Source organism: Temnothorax americanus, unplaced genomic scaffold (assembly GCF_048541705.1).
Source record: "Temnothorax americanus isolate GAGA-0224 unplaced genomic scaffold, ASM4854170v1 Scaffold74, whole genome shotgun sequence".
Classification (NCBI taxonomy): Eukaryota; Metazoa; Arthropoda; class Insecta; order Hymenoptera; family Formicidae; genus Temnothorax; species Temnothorax americanus.
The window spans coordinates 374,607-394,426 of record NW_027509797.1 but is presented as its reverse complement, the minus strand read 5'-3'; the positions used below and the strand labels follow the sequence as shown (position 1 = coordinate 394,426).

The following is a 19,820-nucleotide window of genomic DNA, read 5'->3' as shown; positions in this document are numbered from 1 at the left end:
GGCACAGGCGGGCAGATTAGGAAGCGGTCGGGTTTGCAGGTGAAACAAGGTGTAGGCGTCGTTAAATGAACTTCACTTCGTTTTACTTTATATTGGAGCTATATTTCAGCGCTCCTGTTACACTCACTAACTTACACTTGTAGTTGCCTTTCACAATCATTATATCTCGCACGCGCTTTGTTATAATGTAGAACTTCGCGACACGGCTTACGGGGACGGTCACGGGCAGAGTCTCCGGTGTATTACTCTCCGTCGCGGCTTCTTCGACGGTCCCTTATATTGCTTTGAGTTATGCCCTGTCGGCACTTTTCCGCCGGGTTCGACGGTCCCCCGAATGAGGTCGGTCAGTGACCGAGCGCATTCGCAATCTCGCTGTACTTCCGCGGTTCCGCGAATGTCAAAATGCGTTGTCGCACATTCTTATGCATATCGCAATAGTTCGATTGACGCGGAAGCTTGATGAACTTCCGCGTCCGCGTCAGCGTAAATTGAGGAGTCTTTCGAAAGACAATTTCCTCGAAGTCTTTCGAAAGACTATTCTATAATTTTATTATAAATAATTTAATAATTACCCGTTGTAATTTTAGATTACAACAAATTTAACGATATTTTATGTAAAAAATAGCCGAGAAGGCTAATAAAACTCAATCAATCAATCAATCAATCAATCAATCTCTCTCTCTCTCTCTCTCTCTCTCTCTCTCTCTCTCTCTCTCTCTCTCTCGTTCTTTCTATCTTTCCAAGGCAGGTTGGATTTGAAGCAATATGAAATATATGGTGAACAATGTCCTTTTTATTAATCCGTCATATTTTCTCATTTCCCGTAAACTAACACAATATTAATACATTTCTGATACAATAATAGTTTACTCATATTACATGTTATATATGGTGTAACATGTAATTTTGTAAAATTTCTATATGTCATAGCAAGGGTATACTAGAATATAAAAATAAAGAAAAGAGAAAAAAAAACAAATTTATAAAATTAAATATTTGTATATGTTAATAAGTGTCAGAGAATTTCTAAAATTAAGATATTTTAAAAATAAGTAATAATTATAAAAAAATATCAAACAAATTATTTTGACCCCTTTTATAGTTCTAGTGTTAAAGTTGGCATCTCTTCAATTTTTATAGGTCTTTAAAGTAGTACGACTATCTTAATCGAATTCAATGTGAATTCAATGTGAATGACTTTTACAATAAAGAGGCAAATATTACTATAAAATTACTCAAAATATTTCAGAGCATCAGTATGTCAAAAACACGAAAGTAATTTTATAATGTATTAACGTTTTCAAATTTTATCTCAAATATAGGTTTCTATTTTAAATAATTATTTCTATCCTCTAGTTATTTAGTTCGGCAAATATACATATATTATTGTAACGGGGTTTACTTTAATTTCAAAAAAGGTAAAAAAAGGGCGCCAAGTACACGCGTGGTTGTTACCTCGAAAAAAAACCCAAGTGGTAGTATCATTAATTTTATTCAAAAATAAATAAAATCTATTCTAACCTAGGTGGTAGTAGCTTTATTAATTTTTAAACAAAATTATTAAATTATAAAATAAAAATATTTAATTAAAATAAAATAAATAAATTTTTCTTGTAAAAAACTTGGCGCTGCTTTTTTAAGGTTCTAAAAAAGCAGCGCCAAGTTTTTTACAAGAAAAATTTATTTATTTTATTTTAATTAAATATTTTTATTTTATAATTTAATAATTTTGTTTAAAAATTAATAAAGCTACTACCACCTAGGTTAGAATAGATTTTATTTATTTTTGAATAAAATTAATGATACTACCACTTGGGTTTTTTTTCGAGGTAACAACCACGCGTGTACTTGGCGCCCTTTTTTTACCTTTTTTGAAAAAGGTAATTTTGTACTGATATCATACGTTTTGTAGTGTTACGCATCCTCTTCTAAAAAGGGCATGTCATCTATACGATCTATCGAATCTGTCGAAATATTGTTGTCGCTTTTCCGCTTTTCTCGTCCTGCTGCCGAGAGAGATCATCCTATAAATACTAAATAAATTATATACATATGTATAATATAAATATAAATAATTTTAATTACACACACACACACACACACACACACACACACACACACACACACACACACACACACACACACACACACACACACACTACGTTTACGCGAACGTTACTTCTGTAGTAACTTACGATAATTCCTTCGCGTAAACGGGATTTTGTAGTAACTTACGATAATTTACTCCGCGTAAACGAGTAAATTATGGTAAGTTACTACAGAAGTAACACTCGCGTAAACGTAGTACACACACACACACACACACACACACACACACACACACACACACACACACACACACACACACACACACACACACACACACACACACTATCTGTCACGTATACTATGTTTACGCGAGCGTTTTACTTCCGTAGTAACTTATACGATAATTCCTCCACGTAAATGGAGATTCTGTAGCAACTTATGATAATTCATCTCGCGTAAACGAGTAATGCCGGGATTACGATGAATTTAACGTAACGGGACGCGACGGACGCGAAGTAACGTAACGTAAACTTAAAAAATTACGATCGCCGTAACGTGAAGCAGCGTGCATTTCAGAAATGATTTGACAGCTTGGTATGAATAGAAGGTTAAGATTAAGGTTATCTTTAAATTACGGCGATCGTAATTTCTTAAGTTCACGTTACGTTACTTCGCGTCCGTCGCGTCCCGTTACGTTAAATTCATCGTAATCCCGGCATAAATTATCGTAAGTTACTACAGAAGTAACGCTCGCGTAAACATACAGTTTGACAACTTTTACAAGGCAGCATATACGTACGTGTTTGTACGATTTTGTAGATACACCTTCCTTCTTAAAGATCTCTTGGCATCAGCTCTTTACGGTCAATACTTACCGCACAAAATTACCTTTTTTAAAAAAAGGTAAAAAAAAGCGCCAAGTACACGTATAGTAGTGTATATGTTGTTACCTAAAAAAAAATGAAAGTGGTAGTATTATACCTCGAAAAAACCTTAGTAACAAGTGGTAGATTTTTATATCTCGAAAAATCTCGAAAAAATCTAAGCAGTAGTATCTTTATTTCCCAAAAATTATAACCCAAGTGATACACGTCACAAAATTATGTTACCTTATCAAAAAGAAGGGTCGCGCTTCAAGTGATCTATTACAATTACAAAAAAGAAATGATATCTCTTTAAATTAGAGCGCCAATTACAGAGAGAACATGTATATTGCCTCAAAAAAATAATTGTTGCACTACATTGAAAAATCTTTACATTGTGTCAATTAGAAAAGAATGTATAATAACAATTTTATAAGATTAAAAAATTTTATTTAAATTTAACAAGGGAATACAAGATATTTAAATACAAAGTTATTTACATGTGTATTTTTTAATGGCCACAAAGAATTACAGAAGTAACAGTACAAAATAAAAATATTTTATTAAAATACATAAATTTTTCTTGTAAAAAAACTTGGCGCTGCTAGACCTCGAAATTTTAAATAAATAAATAAACTTATTCTCTACTTAATTATAAGCCGCATTATCCGCCGTCCGCGTAGTCACGCACACCCATATCACTCACTCCCACATCCACGCTGATAATCATTTAATATTACTCCCATTGTATTCTTCTCTGAATTATTTTTATTTATTGTTGTCCTTATTTATTTAAAAGGTCTAGCAGCGCCAAGTTTTTTTACAAGAAAAATTTATGTATTTTAATAAAATATTTTTATTTTGTACTGTTACTTCTGTAATTCTTTGTGGCCATTAAAAAATACACATGTAAATAACTTTGTATTTAAATATCTTGTATTCCCTTGTTAAATTTAAATAAAATTTTTTAATCTTATAAAATTGTTATTATACATTCTTTTCTAATTGACACAATGTAAAGATTTTTCAATGTAGTGCAACAATTATTTTTTTGAGGCAATATACATGTTCTCTCTGTAATTGGCGCTCTAATTTAAAGAGATATCATTTCTTTTTTGTAATTGTAATAGATCACTTGAAGCGCGACCCTTCTTTTTGATAAGGTAACATAATTTTGTGACGTGTATCACTTGGGTTATAATTTTTGGGAAATAAAGATACTACTGCTTAGATTTTTTCGAGATTTTTCGAGATATAAAAATCTACCACTTGTTACTTAGGTTTTTTCGAGGTATAATACTACCACTTTCATTTTTTTTTAGGTAACAACATATACACTACTATACGTGTACTTGGCGCCTTTTTTTACCTTTTTTTAAAAAAGGTAATTTTGTGCGGATATCACGCCTTTTTGTAGTATATTACGCATTTTATAAACAGTATGTACAGGATAAAGCTATTTGGAGGTATAATACTACCACTTTGTTTTTTTCGAGGTAACAACATAACAGGGTAACAACATAATACATATACACTACTATGCGTGTACTTGGCGCTCTTTTTTACCTTTTTTTTAAAAAGGTAATTTTGTACGGATATCACGCCTTTTTGTAGTGTTACGCATCTTAATCTTATAAACAATATATCTTATAATTTTATAAACAGTATATAATACAAGGTATGAAGCTAAAAGTGTTACCGACTATTATTTCTAAAGAAAACAACAATTTAATATTTTGCTTAGTTTTTTTTTAAATAATAATCTGTAACCCTTTTAGTTGAACACCTTGTATATATTTTTCAATTTCAACATAAAACATAATCGCAATAAAACATGATTAATGTTAATAAGTCGTTAACTGTAAAATTCTTTATTTATTTTTATTTGCGTGTCTTACTGAATGTTGTTCGCAACTGTATATGTACCGATATCTTCAGGTATCGATATTTTTGATAATTATTTTTACGTCAGACATAATTTTAATTCATCCAATTTTTATTATGTCTAGACATAATTTTTGTCCAATTTTTATTATGTCTATAAACATAATTTTAATTTAGCGATTTTTATTATGTCATGACATAATTCTAATTCTGCCGCTAGGGAAATTTTAAGTCGATTCTTATGAATCAAGCTTGAATTCAATGTCTAGGTGTCCCAGGTTGCCGATGACGAGGTCCACATAGTGCGCTCTATAGTTTTCGGTGTACAGGTGTATTAATACCTTGAATTCGATGGCCACGTGTTCCAAGTTGCCGATGACGAGGTCCACATAGTGCGCTTCGTAGTTTTCAGTGTCTACATGTATTAATACCTCGAATTCAATATCTACGTGTCCTACATTGGGTGCGTTCAGCCGATACTCCGCTAGCCTAGCAATCGTGAGCAGACGCTCGTTTTCGCTCGTTTCCCTTCTTTTGACCTAATGGATTAAAAGGAGAGGAAACGAGCGAAAACGAGCGACTGCTCACAATTACTAGGCTAGCGGAGTATCGGCTGAACGCACCCATTCAGATTTAAAGTTATTAATACACCTAGACACCAAAAACTATGAAGCGCATTATGTGGACCTCGTCATCGGCAACCTGGAACACGTAGACATCGAATTCGAGGTATTATTACACCTAGACACCAAAAACTACCGAGCGCGCTATCTGGACCTCGTCATCAGCAACCTGGGACACCTAAACATCGAATTCAAGGTATTAATACACGTAGACACCGAAAACTACGGAGCTCACTATCTAGACATTGTCATCGGCAACCTGGAACCTGGAACACTTAGACATCGCATTCAACGTATTATTACACCTGGACACCGAAAACTACGAAGCGCACTATGTGGACCTCGTCATCGGCAACCTGAGACACGTAGACATCGAATTCAACGTATTCTTACACCTGGACACCGAAAACTATGAAGCGCACTATGTGGACTTTGTCATCTTCAACCTGGAACACTTAGACATCGCATTCAACGTATTATTACACCTGGACACCGAAAACTACAAAGCGCACTATGTGGACCTCGTCATTGGCAACCTGGGACACCTATACATCGAATTCAACGCACGATTACATCTGGACACCGAAAACTATATGAAGCGCACTATCTGGATCCCGTCATCGGCAACCTGGGACACGTGGACATCGAATCCAAGGTATTAATACACGTAGACACCGAAAACTACGGAGCGCACTATGTGGACCTTGTCATCGGCAACCTGGGACACCTATACATCGAATTCAACGTACGATTACACCTGGACCCCGAAAACTATGAAGCGCACTATCTGGATCTCGTCATCGGCAACCTGGGACACGTAAACATCGAATTCGAAGTATTATTACACCTAGACACCGAAAACTACGGAGCGCGATATCTGGACCTCGTCATCAGCAACCTGGGACACCTAGACATCGAATTCAACGTACGATTACACCTGGACACCGAAAACTATGAAGCGCACTATCTGGGTCCCGTCATCGGCAACCTGGGACACGTGGACATCGAATCCAAGGTATTAATACACGTAGACACCGAAAACTACGGAGCGCACTATGTGGACCTTGTCATCGGCAACCTGGGACACCTATACATCGAATTCAACGTACGATTACACCTGGACCCCGAAAACTATGAAGCGCACTATCTGGATCTCGTCATCGGCAACCTGGGACACGTAAACATCGAATTCGAAGTATTATTACACCTAGACACCGAAAACTACGGAGCGCGATATCTGGACCTCGTCATCAGCAACCTGGGACACCTAAACATAGAATTCAAGGTATAAATACACGTAGACACCTAAAACTACGGAACTCACTATCTAAATTTCATCATCGGCAACCTGGAACACCTAGACATCGCATTCAACGTATTATTACACCTGGACACCGAAAACTACGAAGCGCACTATGTAGACCTTGTCATCGGCAACCTGGGACACCTAGACATCGAATTCAACGTACGATTACACCTGGACACCGAAAACTATGAAACGCACTATCTGGATCTCGTCATCGGCAACCTGGGACACGTGAACATCGAATTCGAAGTATTATTACACCTAGACACCGAAAACTACGGAGCGCGATATCTGGAACTCGTCATCAGCAACCTGGGACACCTAAACATCGAATTCAAGGTATAAATACACGTAGACACCGAAAACTACGGAACTCACTATCTAGACATCATCATCGGCAACCTGGGACACCTAGACATTGAATTCAACGTACGATTACACCTGGACACCAAAAACTATGAAGCGCACTATCTGGACCTCGTCATCGGCAACCTGGGATACCTAGACATCGCATTCAAGCTTAATTCATAAGAATCGACTTAAAAATTCCCTAGCGGCATTTTCTGCCAAGCGTAGAGAATCTTCTTTTCCGTTAACTCAATATATATTATTTATATATATACCTAATTTACCTAAATAGAAATCTTCCTTCTGACCGATAAGTCTATCGACCTAATTTCGAAATACGCGCGCGATATCGAAACTAGCGATACCTGCGCCGCCAGCGTCGAAAAAGTGAAAGTAACGTTTCTGATTATGACGTCATCATATCAGACGTCGGCGTTAGTAGAAGTAGTATCTTAAAAATAAATTTTCACATTTGGACTTTGCGTCGCAATATCTCCGCTCGTAGGGCACGTAGCGGAATATTATGAGAGAAACCCCCCCCTAATTGGACCCCAAGCTATCGATCAAGCCTACTTAGAACTTGATCCGTTCACTCGTTATCGAGATCTCAACATCTCGGGTACTCGCAACCCGTCGCGTCGCGTAAAAGAGTCACGGTCGGTCTCGCTCCGCGTGTACTTGGCGCGAGACACTACCGTGTCTCTTGATATATATTTCACTATCTGTCACGACGCGGCAACGGTCACGACTATCACACACTTACACTTATCCTTTTCTAGGTTGTAAAAAACTGTCACGCACTGCGACAGTGCACGAGTGCACTCTCGTGTCAAAAATGGGAAAGTGACACACCAGCCGCCATTTTTGTCCGACGTGGACGTTTCTTAAAAAAAAATTTTCCACATTTGGTCTTTGCATTGCAATATCTTCGCTCGTAGGGCACGTAACGAAAAAAAAAGACTCTTATTTATAAATCAAACCCCAAGCTATCGATCGAACCTACTTAGAAGTTGATCCGTTCACTCGTTATTGAGATCTCAAAATCTCGGATACTCGCAACTCATGCGTTCGCGTAAAAGAGTCACGGTGCGTCTCGCTTCGCGCGTACTTGGCGCGAGACACTACCGTGTCTCTTGATCATTTACAAGGAATGTTAGCTTACAAGGAAAACCTTTTTTAAGTCTAAATAAATATTTACGGAAAGAGTTCCAGTTTACAGCCAGAAGCGATTCACGATTGAAAATGCTACATATATACGTCAATACACATGTATTGTAAAGAAAAATACACAACGCAATAAATATGAAAAGTACTTCGGATATTATGCGTTTTAATCATGTTACGTATTGAAAAATAAAATTAATTGCTGCCTTAATATAAAAAACTGCAAATTTATTAGTCAGTTCAATGTTCAATCTTTTTCGTGTTGTTCCGCAAATTATTAATGTTTTATTAAAAAATAATCGGTAAACATGTAAAATGCGATGTTTTATTAAATAGAGATTTGTGCTTTTACGATACAATAAATGTATTTGCAAACATGTAAATTTTTGCGTAACATACATAATGTAACTTACTTTTTTCATAATTTTATGATTGAATTAATTTCGAGAATCGAGAAATACAATCCATGATGTATAATTAATACATAACATGATGCAACATAATTATCTCAATGTAATTTTTATTTTATAAAATTAATAGTTATTTTAAAGTTTTAAAGTTATTTTTATAAAATCAATAAAAGTTATATAATTTAATTTATTAAAACAGAAATTAATTTTTATGTATTGCTTAACTTACATATATATGCATCACTTTATATACAATACAGTTACATAATCTATTAGGTAACTAGTCATTACATAAATCTAAAGAAATAATGCACACTACGTTGACGTTTTTTAAAAAGTTTTTGCTATAAATCGGTTTTATGAATATTTCCACTTTTGCTTACTGGCAAAGACCTACAAACGACTAAGCTTGCTTAAAAAATCTACCAGTCCTATTATCGCAGTCATTTATGATCGAAGTACATTATTAATTATTCAAGGATGTTAAACATCGAAGATCATATTTTCAGTGTTGAATTTTTTTGAATAATTAATACCTTGAATCAAGAACGAAATATTCGTCTAAAAATGACACATTTGACTGAAGCTTGTTCTACATGTTTTGTTGCGTGTTAAATTAATACGTTTAATCGTATTAAATTAAAAGTTAATACGTTTAACCGTGTTAAATGACTTGATTTAAAACGGCAAGAAATTTGTAAGAAGAGCTTCAGTTAAAATAACACACTTGCAATGTGAACATATTACATCGAATTTGATACAGTATTTATTGTATATAATCAGTGTTTATTTATCACATATTATTTTAATACTTAATTTAATTATACGTGATGCATTACAAGATAACAATGCAATATTTTCTAAATTGTGTTCTGAACTAAAATTAATACTAACGTTTAAAAATTTGAATTAATATAGTAGAATGAATAAGTTGCTTCAGTACTCAAATCAAAATGCAAATATAAATTTTTAATGCAAATTCTGAGAGTAATAAAATCATAGTTTGAAAGTCAAAATATTTTGCATAAAATTAATTGTCCCTTGGAATTAATTATTTAATATTTGTTAGTAGAGCTTTTCTCTCTGCATTTCCATTCCAAACAGTTTATAACTTAAGTCAAACCTAATTTAACACTAAATTAGAAATAAGTTTGGATTAAATTAGGTTTTTTTACGGAAATGCAAAAACTTTCCCCTCTCCTGCTCAGGTATTTATTTATATATCCAAATATGTGTAAATAATGTGATATTTATGTTAGGTAAAGTTCAAATTATGAAGTTTGATGAAACACACACACACACACACATTTATATTCCACATATCGTTAACTTTATTGGTTAATAATTACTTTTTAATAAACAATGAACAATTGCTAAAACCTTTAGATTGTTAATCAGGGTTATGACACAATACGTATATGTAAAAGTCAAGCTGATCTGTTAATGTTTCTGTTAACCCTCGGAGAACACACAGAGTCAATTTGACCCTTACCTCGAGTTTTATCGTAAATATCTTAATACACGTAAATTTTTAGCCAGAAATATTAAAAATAAAAAAAAATAAAATTTTTTTTGTAAATTGTTTTTTTTTAATAATTTTTTTTTGAATTTTTTTAAATATGTAAATAATTTCAACAACATTTTGTATTTATATCAATTAATTTAACATGTTCCAAGTACAATTTTTTCAAGCTGATCGTACTCGTCAATTTAAAATGGTGGACGATCAAAGTGTGTGTAGGGTCAGATTGACCCAGAGTGTTCTCCGTGAATGAAAAAAATAGGTGTGTTCTCCGAGGGTTAATAAATAATCATGAATAATTACCATTTCATTTTTCTTCTTTTTCTTTTTTTAAAATCGAAATTTGCAATATTAACAAATTGATTACCTAGAAACATTTATTTGATATACACATCAATTTCTACCTTCTACTTATAATTAGAATTGGCTGTTTGAGTTTTCAGTTTTTTATTTCAACTGAATCTAACTCGACAAGCATATGGAATAGCTGCACAATTCCAATTTCTTACATCACAAAATTCTCAATGAGATTTATCAAAAAAATTTGCTGTACTACTACTTCTACTTAAATTATAAGCGTGGCAACAATTTTTAACTTGTGTTTCACATTTTAGGATTCCAACATATTTCTATAAATACCATTGTCCTTTTCGCACTAAAGATGACCTTATTTCAGGTCAAAACTTATGACACATCTTTGTTTATAATTATTTACTTAACTTATAATATTGTATAATTAGCACTAATATTTAGCTTAGTTCGCGTTAACCTGTTTTATCTCTTTTATTTTTAATATAGTAAACCTTGTATCCCCCACACAGCAAAACTCAACAAATACCTTTCAGAGACCTTCGCAAAGCGTTGTAAAAAAGATCTCACAAATATCTCATATACGTCTTAGATACGTGAAAATGTTCGCTATTTTGTTACAAACGTTTATGAAAGGTTGTACAGACATCTCTTAGAGATTTTACAACCATTTCTGTTATATTTTGCAAAACATTTTGCGTACGTTGTATAGAAGTATCTGATGGTAATTATTACATTCGCTCAAATAGGATAATTAAAACCGTTAGATAAATGGAAGAAGAAACTATATGTTAAACTACATAATAAATTGTATTTGATTACATAAACAACTTTACAATAACGTATTTATTTACAACTTTATTTATTCTATATTTGAGCCTACCTCTCTCTCTCTCTCTCTCTCTCTCTCTCTCTCTCTCTCTCTCTCTCTCTCTCTCTCTCTCTCTAAAGTTCTCCCACTTCTCTAAAAAGATCCTACGAAGAGTTAACTTTCAATTTTATTATATTTTACTTTATGTATATTTTTAATCAATATATATATTTAGCCTCGAATTGAAAGATCGCTGACCAAGTTAACAAAAAATAGTTTTATCTTACTTTATTATTTTATATTTAAATGGGGAGTTGTAAGATTATTTTTAAAATATATAGAAAAATAAACCAATTAAATATTTAATATTATTCCTTTTATATATATATATTGCTCGGGGGGCGGTAGAGCCGTACCCGGATTTGCGATAAAGCGAAGCTCGAAGGACCAGGGGGGATGTGTAAAGTCTCCCCAAAGCGAAAATTAAGTTAAACAAATGCGACTCACCGTTCGTTGTGCCGTCGACTCCTGGCGGTCTCGTCTCGGTCGCAATCGGGCTCGTGCAGCAACGCAGGCAGGGCAGCAAGCAAGGCGAAAGCGAGGCAGGCAGCAGTAATTTAAGGCAGGCAGCAAGCAAGCAGGAGGAAGCAAGTAAAGGCAGCACACAGACAAGCCGAGAAAGTGGGCGATCGCACTATCCGGGAGCGGGCGGATGATCTCGCGACTCCGAATATTAGCACAAGTCTCTCTGCTCCGATACTCTATCTGTGCTCCGTTCTCTCCGTGCTCCGAGACGTCGTAACGATCAGACGTCGTAACGATGAGCCGGCGTAACGATGAGTGCTGAGGGCTCGCGGCGCTGGAACAGTGTCGCGAGCGAGTGCTTGTTCTTCTGGCGGGTGCCCTCGTGGGGTGAGCAAGGGCAGCACCGATTGGTGAGTCGCGCGATTATCGATTCCGCGTTGATCGCGATCCGCCGACGTTTCGCGCGAGTCACCGAAATACTTAAGACTAGGTACGCAAGAATATTATGTACAACGAGTAATGAGACTAAACAATACATGCATCTCAAACATACCGCCCACCAAAATACAACGAGTTGTATTTTATTTCAATTTGAATCGGTCGCCTGTGGAGCAGGGCCCATCGGTAGGGGGCACAGCTTCACTAGGGGACGCGTGATAGTGCCGTCCGCCACCCGCACCGTGGCGACACGCGGGACGCCGTCGCTGCCCGGATGCAGCGCCTCCACTCGTCCTCGCCTCCAACGCAGAGGAGGCATGTTGGCGTCCTTGATGAGGACTAGCGCACCGACACCGAGCGGGTTGACTGAGGTCCACCATTTGGGACGCTGTTGCAGGGTGTGGAGATACTCCTGATGCCAGCGCCTCCAAAAGTCTTGGTGTATTCGTTGGACGAGTTGCCACCGACTCAGCCGATTCATCGGTAACGGGGTCACGTCTTGAGTGGGAACGGAGACAAGCGGTTCCATCGTGAGGAAGTGACCCGGCGATAGGACTTCGAGGTCGGCGGGGTCGGTGCTCATCGGGCAGAGGGGTCTGGAATTCAGGACGGCCTCGACCTGCGCGAGGACCGTCGTGAATTCCTCTATTGAGAGGACTTGATCACCCACGGTCCGCCGTAGGTGGGTTTTAAAAGTCTTGACTCCCGCCTCCCAGAGGCCCCCGAAGTGGGGCGCGGAGGGAGGATTAAAGGACCACTTGATCTTCTCTCGCTCCGCTGCGAGGCTCATGCGGCTTTCTAGCTCCCGCGCGGCCCCTACAAAATTCGTTCCGCAGTCGCTGTAGAGAAGCGAGCAGCGTCCGCGTCGGGCCACAAAGCGTCGCAGCGCAGCGAGGAAGGAGTCTGTGGACAACGAGAAGGCGGCCTCCAGGTGCACCGCCTTAACCGAAAAGCATACGAAAAGGCACGCGTATACTTTGAAGGAGGAGACTCCCCGGGCTCGTCGCGTAACTATGTTGAACGGTCCCGCGAAATCAACGCCGCTGATCGAAAATGGCTTGGCCCGTCGGACCCTATCGGCCGGTAGTTCCGCCATGAGGGGCTGAGAAGTGTGTGGATTTACGCGGAAACATCGATGACATCTCGAGAGTAGGTACGCGTTGTATAGCGCGATGCACCCCGAGGACCCAATAATGTTGCGTGAGCAGGTATTGCAGCGTGCGCCGACCAGGGTGCATCTTCGTGCGGTGCACATGTTCGATAACGAGATCCGTGAGCCTATGTTTACTGGGCAGTAAGGCAGGGTGCTTGTTCTCGAATGTCAATCCGGACTTTGCAAGCCTGCCGCCCACCCTGAGAATACCCACCGGATCAAGGAAGGGAGCGAGCTTGAGAAGGGGCTTGGGGAGCCTTCTCCCGCTTTGAAGGCGATCGATCTCATCGCGGAAAGCATCCGCCTGTACACTCTTTGCAACTAGTAGTAACGCGGAATGCAGTTCGAGCTGATCTATGGCCAAAGTCGTAGGAGCAGATTTTGCACGGAAGTGATTTACAAACCTAAGAATGTATGCTATAATTCGACCAATTTTCTCGATTGAAGAGAATCTTTCTAGCACTGAATGTACCGCGTTCGGCGGATCGAGCGCCACGCGCGATACGATTTTCTCCTCCTCGGTCGGAGGGGTTTCCGAACCGTGGGAAGGTTCACCTCGGGGTTCGAAGCGAACAAGCCACTCAGGGCCCGCCCACCACATCGAACTGGCCACCAGATCGCGAGGATAAAGCCCTCGGGAGCAGTGATCCGCCGGATTGGACTCCATGTCGACGTGGCCCCAAGCTGAGACCGGCACGTTGTCCTGAATGAGGGCAACGCGATTTCTAACAAAGGTCTTCCACCGTTGTAGTGCTGAGCGGATCCAGGCCCGGGCGACCTCGGAATCCGTCCAAGCATACTCGTCGTCAATGTCAATGTGTCCGCGGAGGATGCGCCGGACGTACGCGATTAATTTGGACAAGAGCAGAGCCGCGCAGAGCTCCAGACGGGGAATGGTGAGGGGGCGAAGCGGGGCGACCTTAGACTTGGCGCACAATAATCGGACCCCGACGCCGTCGGGCGTAACGATTCGCAGATAAATCACGGCTCCGCACCCCAGCTCGCTGGCATCGCAGAACCCGTGGAGCTCGCAACAAACTACATGGCACGAGTTAAACGCGCGAGGAACGCGGAGGGAGGATAACACGCCGAGCTCCGTCTGGAAACGACTCCAACTGCGACGAATGTCCATCGGTGGCTCATCATCCCAATCTAATTTAAGAGTCCACAGACGCTGAATTAAGCACTTCGCGGTAAAGGTGAGTGGGGCCAGAAACCCCAAGGGGTCGAAGATGCGCGCTACTTCCGATAGTATAGTGCGTTTGGTGCACTCACGATCCAACGCGTTGACTTGAAACCCGAAACTGTCAGATTGTGAGTGCCACCGAAGGCCCAATATCTTCTGAGATTGATCCTCGCTTGACTCGAAATCTAACATCGATTGGCTACATAACTGCGTGTCGAGGCCCTCCAGCGCGGCAGGATGGCTGCTCGACCACTTTCGAAGCTCGAAGCCGGCGCTTCGGAGAAGCGATAGCAATTGGTCGCGGAGTGCACGAGCCTGTTCCACCGTACGAACGCTAGTCACGACGTCATCCACATACAGCGCCTCGAGTAGGGCTGCAAACGCTAGAGGATATTTCTCGCGGTATTGATGAGCTAACTGGAGCAAACAATAGATCGCCAAGAACGGGGAAGCGCTAAAGCCGAATGTAACTGTTTTGAGGCGATAGTCGAGGACGGGGTCCGACTCCGAGAAGCGCCAGACGATACGTTGGTAGTCGCATTGCTCCGGGCTTATCCAAATCTGGCGAAACATCTGCTTCACGTCCGCGGTCAGAGCAATCGCTTCGGCGCGGAACCTAAGCAGGATGACGAGCAGGTCCTGCTGCAGCTTCGGACCGCTGAGCAGGGTGTCGTTGATCGACAGACCGTTCGGGCAGCGCGAGGACGCGTTAAACACTACCCGCAACTTAGTGGTAGTGCTATCGAGTTTATATACACCGTGGTGCAGTAGATAATAAATGCGGCCATCCGACGGGAATGGATTGCGAATTACCTCCATGTGTCCGCTATCGAGATAGTCCTGCATGAAACGATTGTAACCAACTCTGAACTCCGGATCAGATTTAAATCGACGTTCTAGTGCGCGGAGACGACTAACCGCTATGGAGCGCGAGCCGACGAATGCAGGAGGATCCGACACGAACGGGTACGAGACCACGAAACGACCCGAGGGGTCACGATACGTGGTCTGGGCGAAGATCTTCTTACAGCGTCGATCCTCGTCCAAACAAGAAGCGTCCTCCAGCACCTCCTCCAATTGCCAAAAGCGACCCACCGATGTCTCGATCGACTCGAGCGTAGTCGCGAATGACCTCAGGGGTGCTGCTCGGACTGACGGGGATACCGCGCCCGTCAAGACCCATCCGAAGACTGAATTGAAGGCGTCGGGTTCTCCCTTTTCCCCCTTACGACGGCCATCCCGTAGTATCGACACAAACGAGTCCGCCCCTAAGAGGATGTCAACACTGCCGGGCACGTAATATTCGGGATCCGCGAGCGGCAATCCCTTCAAGTGTTTCCACGATTGGACCTCCACCTTGTCATTAGGCAGCGGCGAGGTTATGCGCGAGAGGACCGTAGCCTCTATCGAGAACCGAGTGTCGTCGCGACCGCGCGCGCGGATCACGAGGGAGGTGAGGCCCCTCGTGGCCGCCCTGGCTTCGTTTATCGCCAACACGGTTGCACTGTGTTTGGTGCGACAAAAGCCGCCCTTCCGGAGGCAGCCCTCGGTAATAAAATTGGCCTGACTCGCGCTGTCCAGCAAAAGGCGTACGGGGAACGCATGGCCACGCGCGTCTATCGCCTCGGCTCGTACGGTGGACAGGAGGACGATTCTATTGGCTAGGCTAGTCATTGTTACAATCGGCGCATCCTCCGACTGAGGAGCGGGTACGGCGTCCGGTTCGGCAGGAGTCGCGCCAATGGGTTCGGTCTTAGGAGTAGTATTGGAGCTCTGCTCGAATGCAGAAGCGTATGATGCTTTGTTCCGCAGGACCAACATGCCCACGCGGAAGGACAATTTTTCATGCCATGCCCTGAGCGCAGGCAGTTGAGGCACAATCTTAAGTCGCGAGCCTTAGCCTGCCTCTCTCTCGGCGAGAGTTTCAAAAACTGGGAGCACTTCGACACGTAGTGAGACTCTTTACAAACGGGGCAATCGGCCGTGTTAGTCACGAACGAAGAGACCGGCGTGGACTTGGTTTTGGAGGACGGGCCCGCGACGGCCTCGAGAACCTGACAATGTTCCGCTAGAAATTTCGTGAGTTGAGTATATTGCGGTATCTCCTCAGCCCGGTGAGCCGACTCGAATTTTTCCCGAAGGGAACGAGGAAGCTTGTCTAACAAAAACTTCAGTAGGATAAAGTCCCATGAATCGGTAGGGAACTTCATCAATGCGAGCGCGCGCGCGTATCTAATAAGTGGTGAAGAGCCTCGGCCGACTCCGCCTTCAATGGCTTTGCCTCGATTATCGAATTCAAGTGATGGTCCGCTAACTTTCTCTTATTCCGGTATCGATCGACCAGCGAGTCGTAAGCGATCAGATAGTACTCCTCGAAAAACGGCAGGTTTTTCACCACGTTGAGTGGTTCCCCCTTGAGCGAAGCTAGCAGATACTGGTATTTCTCTATCGCGGAAATCTGCTGGTTGTGTATCGACGCGTTGAACAACGCGATGAAGGAAGGCCACAACGTGAGGTCGCCGGAAAATTGCGGTAGCGGGATCTTAGGCAACTTGACCACCGAGGCCTGACCCAAGGGCGGTGCCGGCGCGCCTCCGAATGGCGCGCCCGTTTCACGATGATAGCGACTCTTTACGGCGTAATGCATTTTATCGAAACTGGCTCGGATTTCATCCTCGACATCGAAATCCGCCGCTTCTTGGATGACCTTCAGGTGGGTGGCCTCAAAATCGTCCGCGATCCTCGCTACGCTCGAGTAGCGAGCGAGGAAGGTCGCTCGGATTGCCGCGTCGGTCGCGGCTTGTAGGGAGAGGTCGTGTATTTCTTGCATACGCCAATTGCCTACTCGCGCAAGCCATATGCGTTTTTCGACTATGTAACAAATGGGTCGGCCACCACAGACAACGAAACTAAGAGGAGGGTAAACGACGAATAGGCATCGAGGCCGCCGCAACTCGTCCCAACAATTCGACACCCGGCGAAACAATCACGAAAGTCGTCCGCCAAGGTGAGGGAACGACGGCTCCGTTTTGGCGCTCGCGCAAGTCCCGATGGAATATCTCGATAATATTCCCGAGTTGCACGCGGAGAATATCAGCAGCCTTGGTTAGCGCGATACACGCGTCGCAGGTTCGAAAGGCCCATATTCTTGCTCAGCGCAATAATATTTTCGAGCGATTGTACTATCTGACGGAGCACACTTTCGGGATAATACAATGCTGGGTCGGCGTACGTGACCTCGCAACGACGAAAACACGAGCGATGCCCGAGAATATACAGAAAAACAATGCGCACGAGACCGGCCCGTGATCGAAGGCCACGGCCGTTGTCTCTATGCGCGAAAGTATCGCTGGCCCGGAATACTCGGATATTCGACCGAATATTTTGGTTACGATTAAGTCAATTAGATGGCGACTAATTACCGCGTCGAGCGCGGAATCGATTTTAAGGCGACTAACGGCTGCGGCCCGAGCTATGACGAACGAAGTTCGCGCGCGTATTCCCGTTGCGAAGCGAGCGTTGCACGAGAGATACCGCGCGAGACACGAGTTGTCAGCTCGCCGAGCGTTATTGCACCTCGTTAATGCGAGGACAAATAATCAGCGAATTCGCGTAAATTACAGATGGCTAATGGCCGATTGCGCGATGCTACGCGAGTATTCCCTTCGCGAAGCGAGCGTTGCGAAACGGGAGATCCTGCGAGACCCGCAAGGCCACGCGCTATTGCACTACGCGTTACAGAACACAAGATTCGGTGAGAACAATGAAAGGACACGCGAAAGGTCGGCGGCAATAGACTAATCGCGAAGATATGACGATCCGGCTCGAAGGACCAGATGCTCGGGGGGCGGTAGAACCGTACCCGGATTTGCGATAAAGCGAAGCTCGAAGGACCAGGGGGTGTGTGTAAAGTCTCCCCAAAGCGAAAGTTAAGCAAATGCGACTCACCGTTCGTTGTGCCGTCGACTCCTGGATGCTTCGTCTCTCGGTCACGATCGGGCTCGGGCAGCAGCGTAAGCAGGGCAGCAAGCGAGGTAAAGGCAAGCAGGCAGCAAGCAAGTCAAGGCAGGCAGCAAGCAAGCAGGAGTAAGCAGATAGAGGCAGCAAACAAAAAGGCCGAGAAAGTAGACGATCGCACTTTCAGGGAGCGGGCGGGTGATCTCGCGACTCCGTATATAAGCGCAAGTCTCTCTCCTCCGAAAACCCCCGTGCTCCGAGACGTCGTAACGATGAGTGCCGGGAGCTCGCCGCGCTGGAACAGTGTCGCGAGCGAGTACCTGTTCTTCAGGCGGGTGCCCTCGTGGGGTGATCGAGGGCAGCACCGATTGGTGAGTCGCGCAATTATCGATTCCGCGTTGATCGCGATCCGCCGACGTTTTGCGCGAGTCACCGAACTACTTAATACTAGGTATGCGAAGACTAATATGTACAACGAGTAACGAGACTAAACTAATAAGTATGATACATGCATCTATCTACAGTTTGGTGAGCGCCAAACAATAATAATTAAAATGTTAATAAAATATATATTTAAAAATTTTTAAATAAATTTTACATAAAAAATTATAAATATTAAAATTGTAAAAGTAATTTTACAAATAATAATTAATTTTTAGTATGAGTGTAAGTGTGCAGTACGAGGTACGTTTTGAAATGTCAAAAAAGTAAATTGCGATCGATTCCCTCAAAATTGGTACCAAAATTTTTATTTATAGTAATACAGCTATTTTTATTTATAGTGGAATAAGCCTACAGGGAAAACCACTAAAAAAAGAAACGCATTTACAATAGTACCTCAAGAGTGATGCGGAAATTTATTGGCGTTAAATGTAAATATACGCTAGCACCTATTTGCGTGTGTTATTACATATGTCCTCCGGGGCTAAGCCTTTATAGATCTATAATTTCCTAGCTTTGAGGTCCACGCGCTAGCTTTAAGGCCCGCGCTTCGCGCGGGCCAAAACGCTAGTATATATATATATATATATACATATATATATATATATATATATATATATATATATATACAATATATATATATAGTATTGCGGTGTTATTAAAAGATTCATTTATATCCTGACAAACTTTCCGACGTCTTACAGCTACTGCTGTTCGGTTGATGGAATTTGAGAACATAATGCACGAAATTTCTTCGTAAAGAATTTTATTTTTCACTCGTACGAATACGTCTGGTTTTTTTTTCTTCCTGAACTGGTGCAATAAATTAGA

The 19,820-nt window shown here is 41.7% G+C and overlaps 2 protein-coding genes across 2 annotated transcripts; both read right to left on the bottom strand.

The window, feature by feature from the left end:
* Nucleotides 1-12,400: 12,400 nt before the first annotated feature.
* Nucleotides 12,401-13,042, bottom strand: LOC143906620 (uncharacterized). The gene has a single exon (XM_077422816.1). It carries the CDS (start codon nucleotides 13,040-13,042, stop codon nucleotides 12,401-12,403), a length of 642 nt encoding a protein of 213 aa, XP_077278942.1.
* A 283-nt stretch (nucleotides 13,043-13,325) lies between these two features.
* On the bottom strand, nucleotides 13,326-16,412 carry LOC143906619 (uncharacterized). The gene has a single exon (XM_077422815.1). It carries the CDS (start codon nucleotides 16,410-16,412, stop codon nucleotides 13,326-13,328), a length of 3,087 nt encoding a protein of 1,028 aa, XP_077278941.1.
* Nucleotides 16,413-19,820: the final 3,408 nt, after the last annotated feature.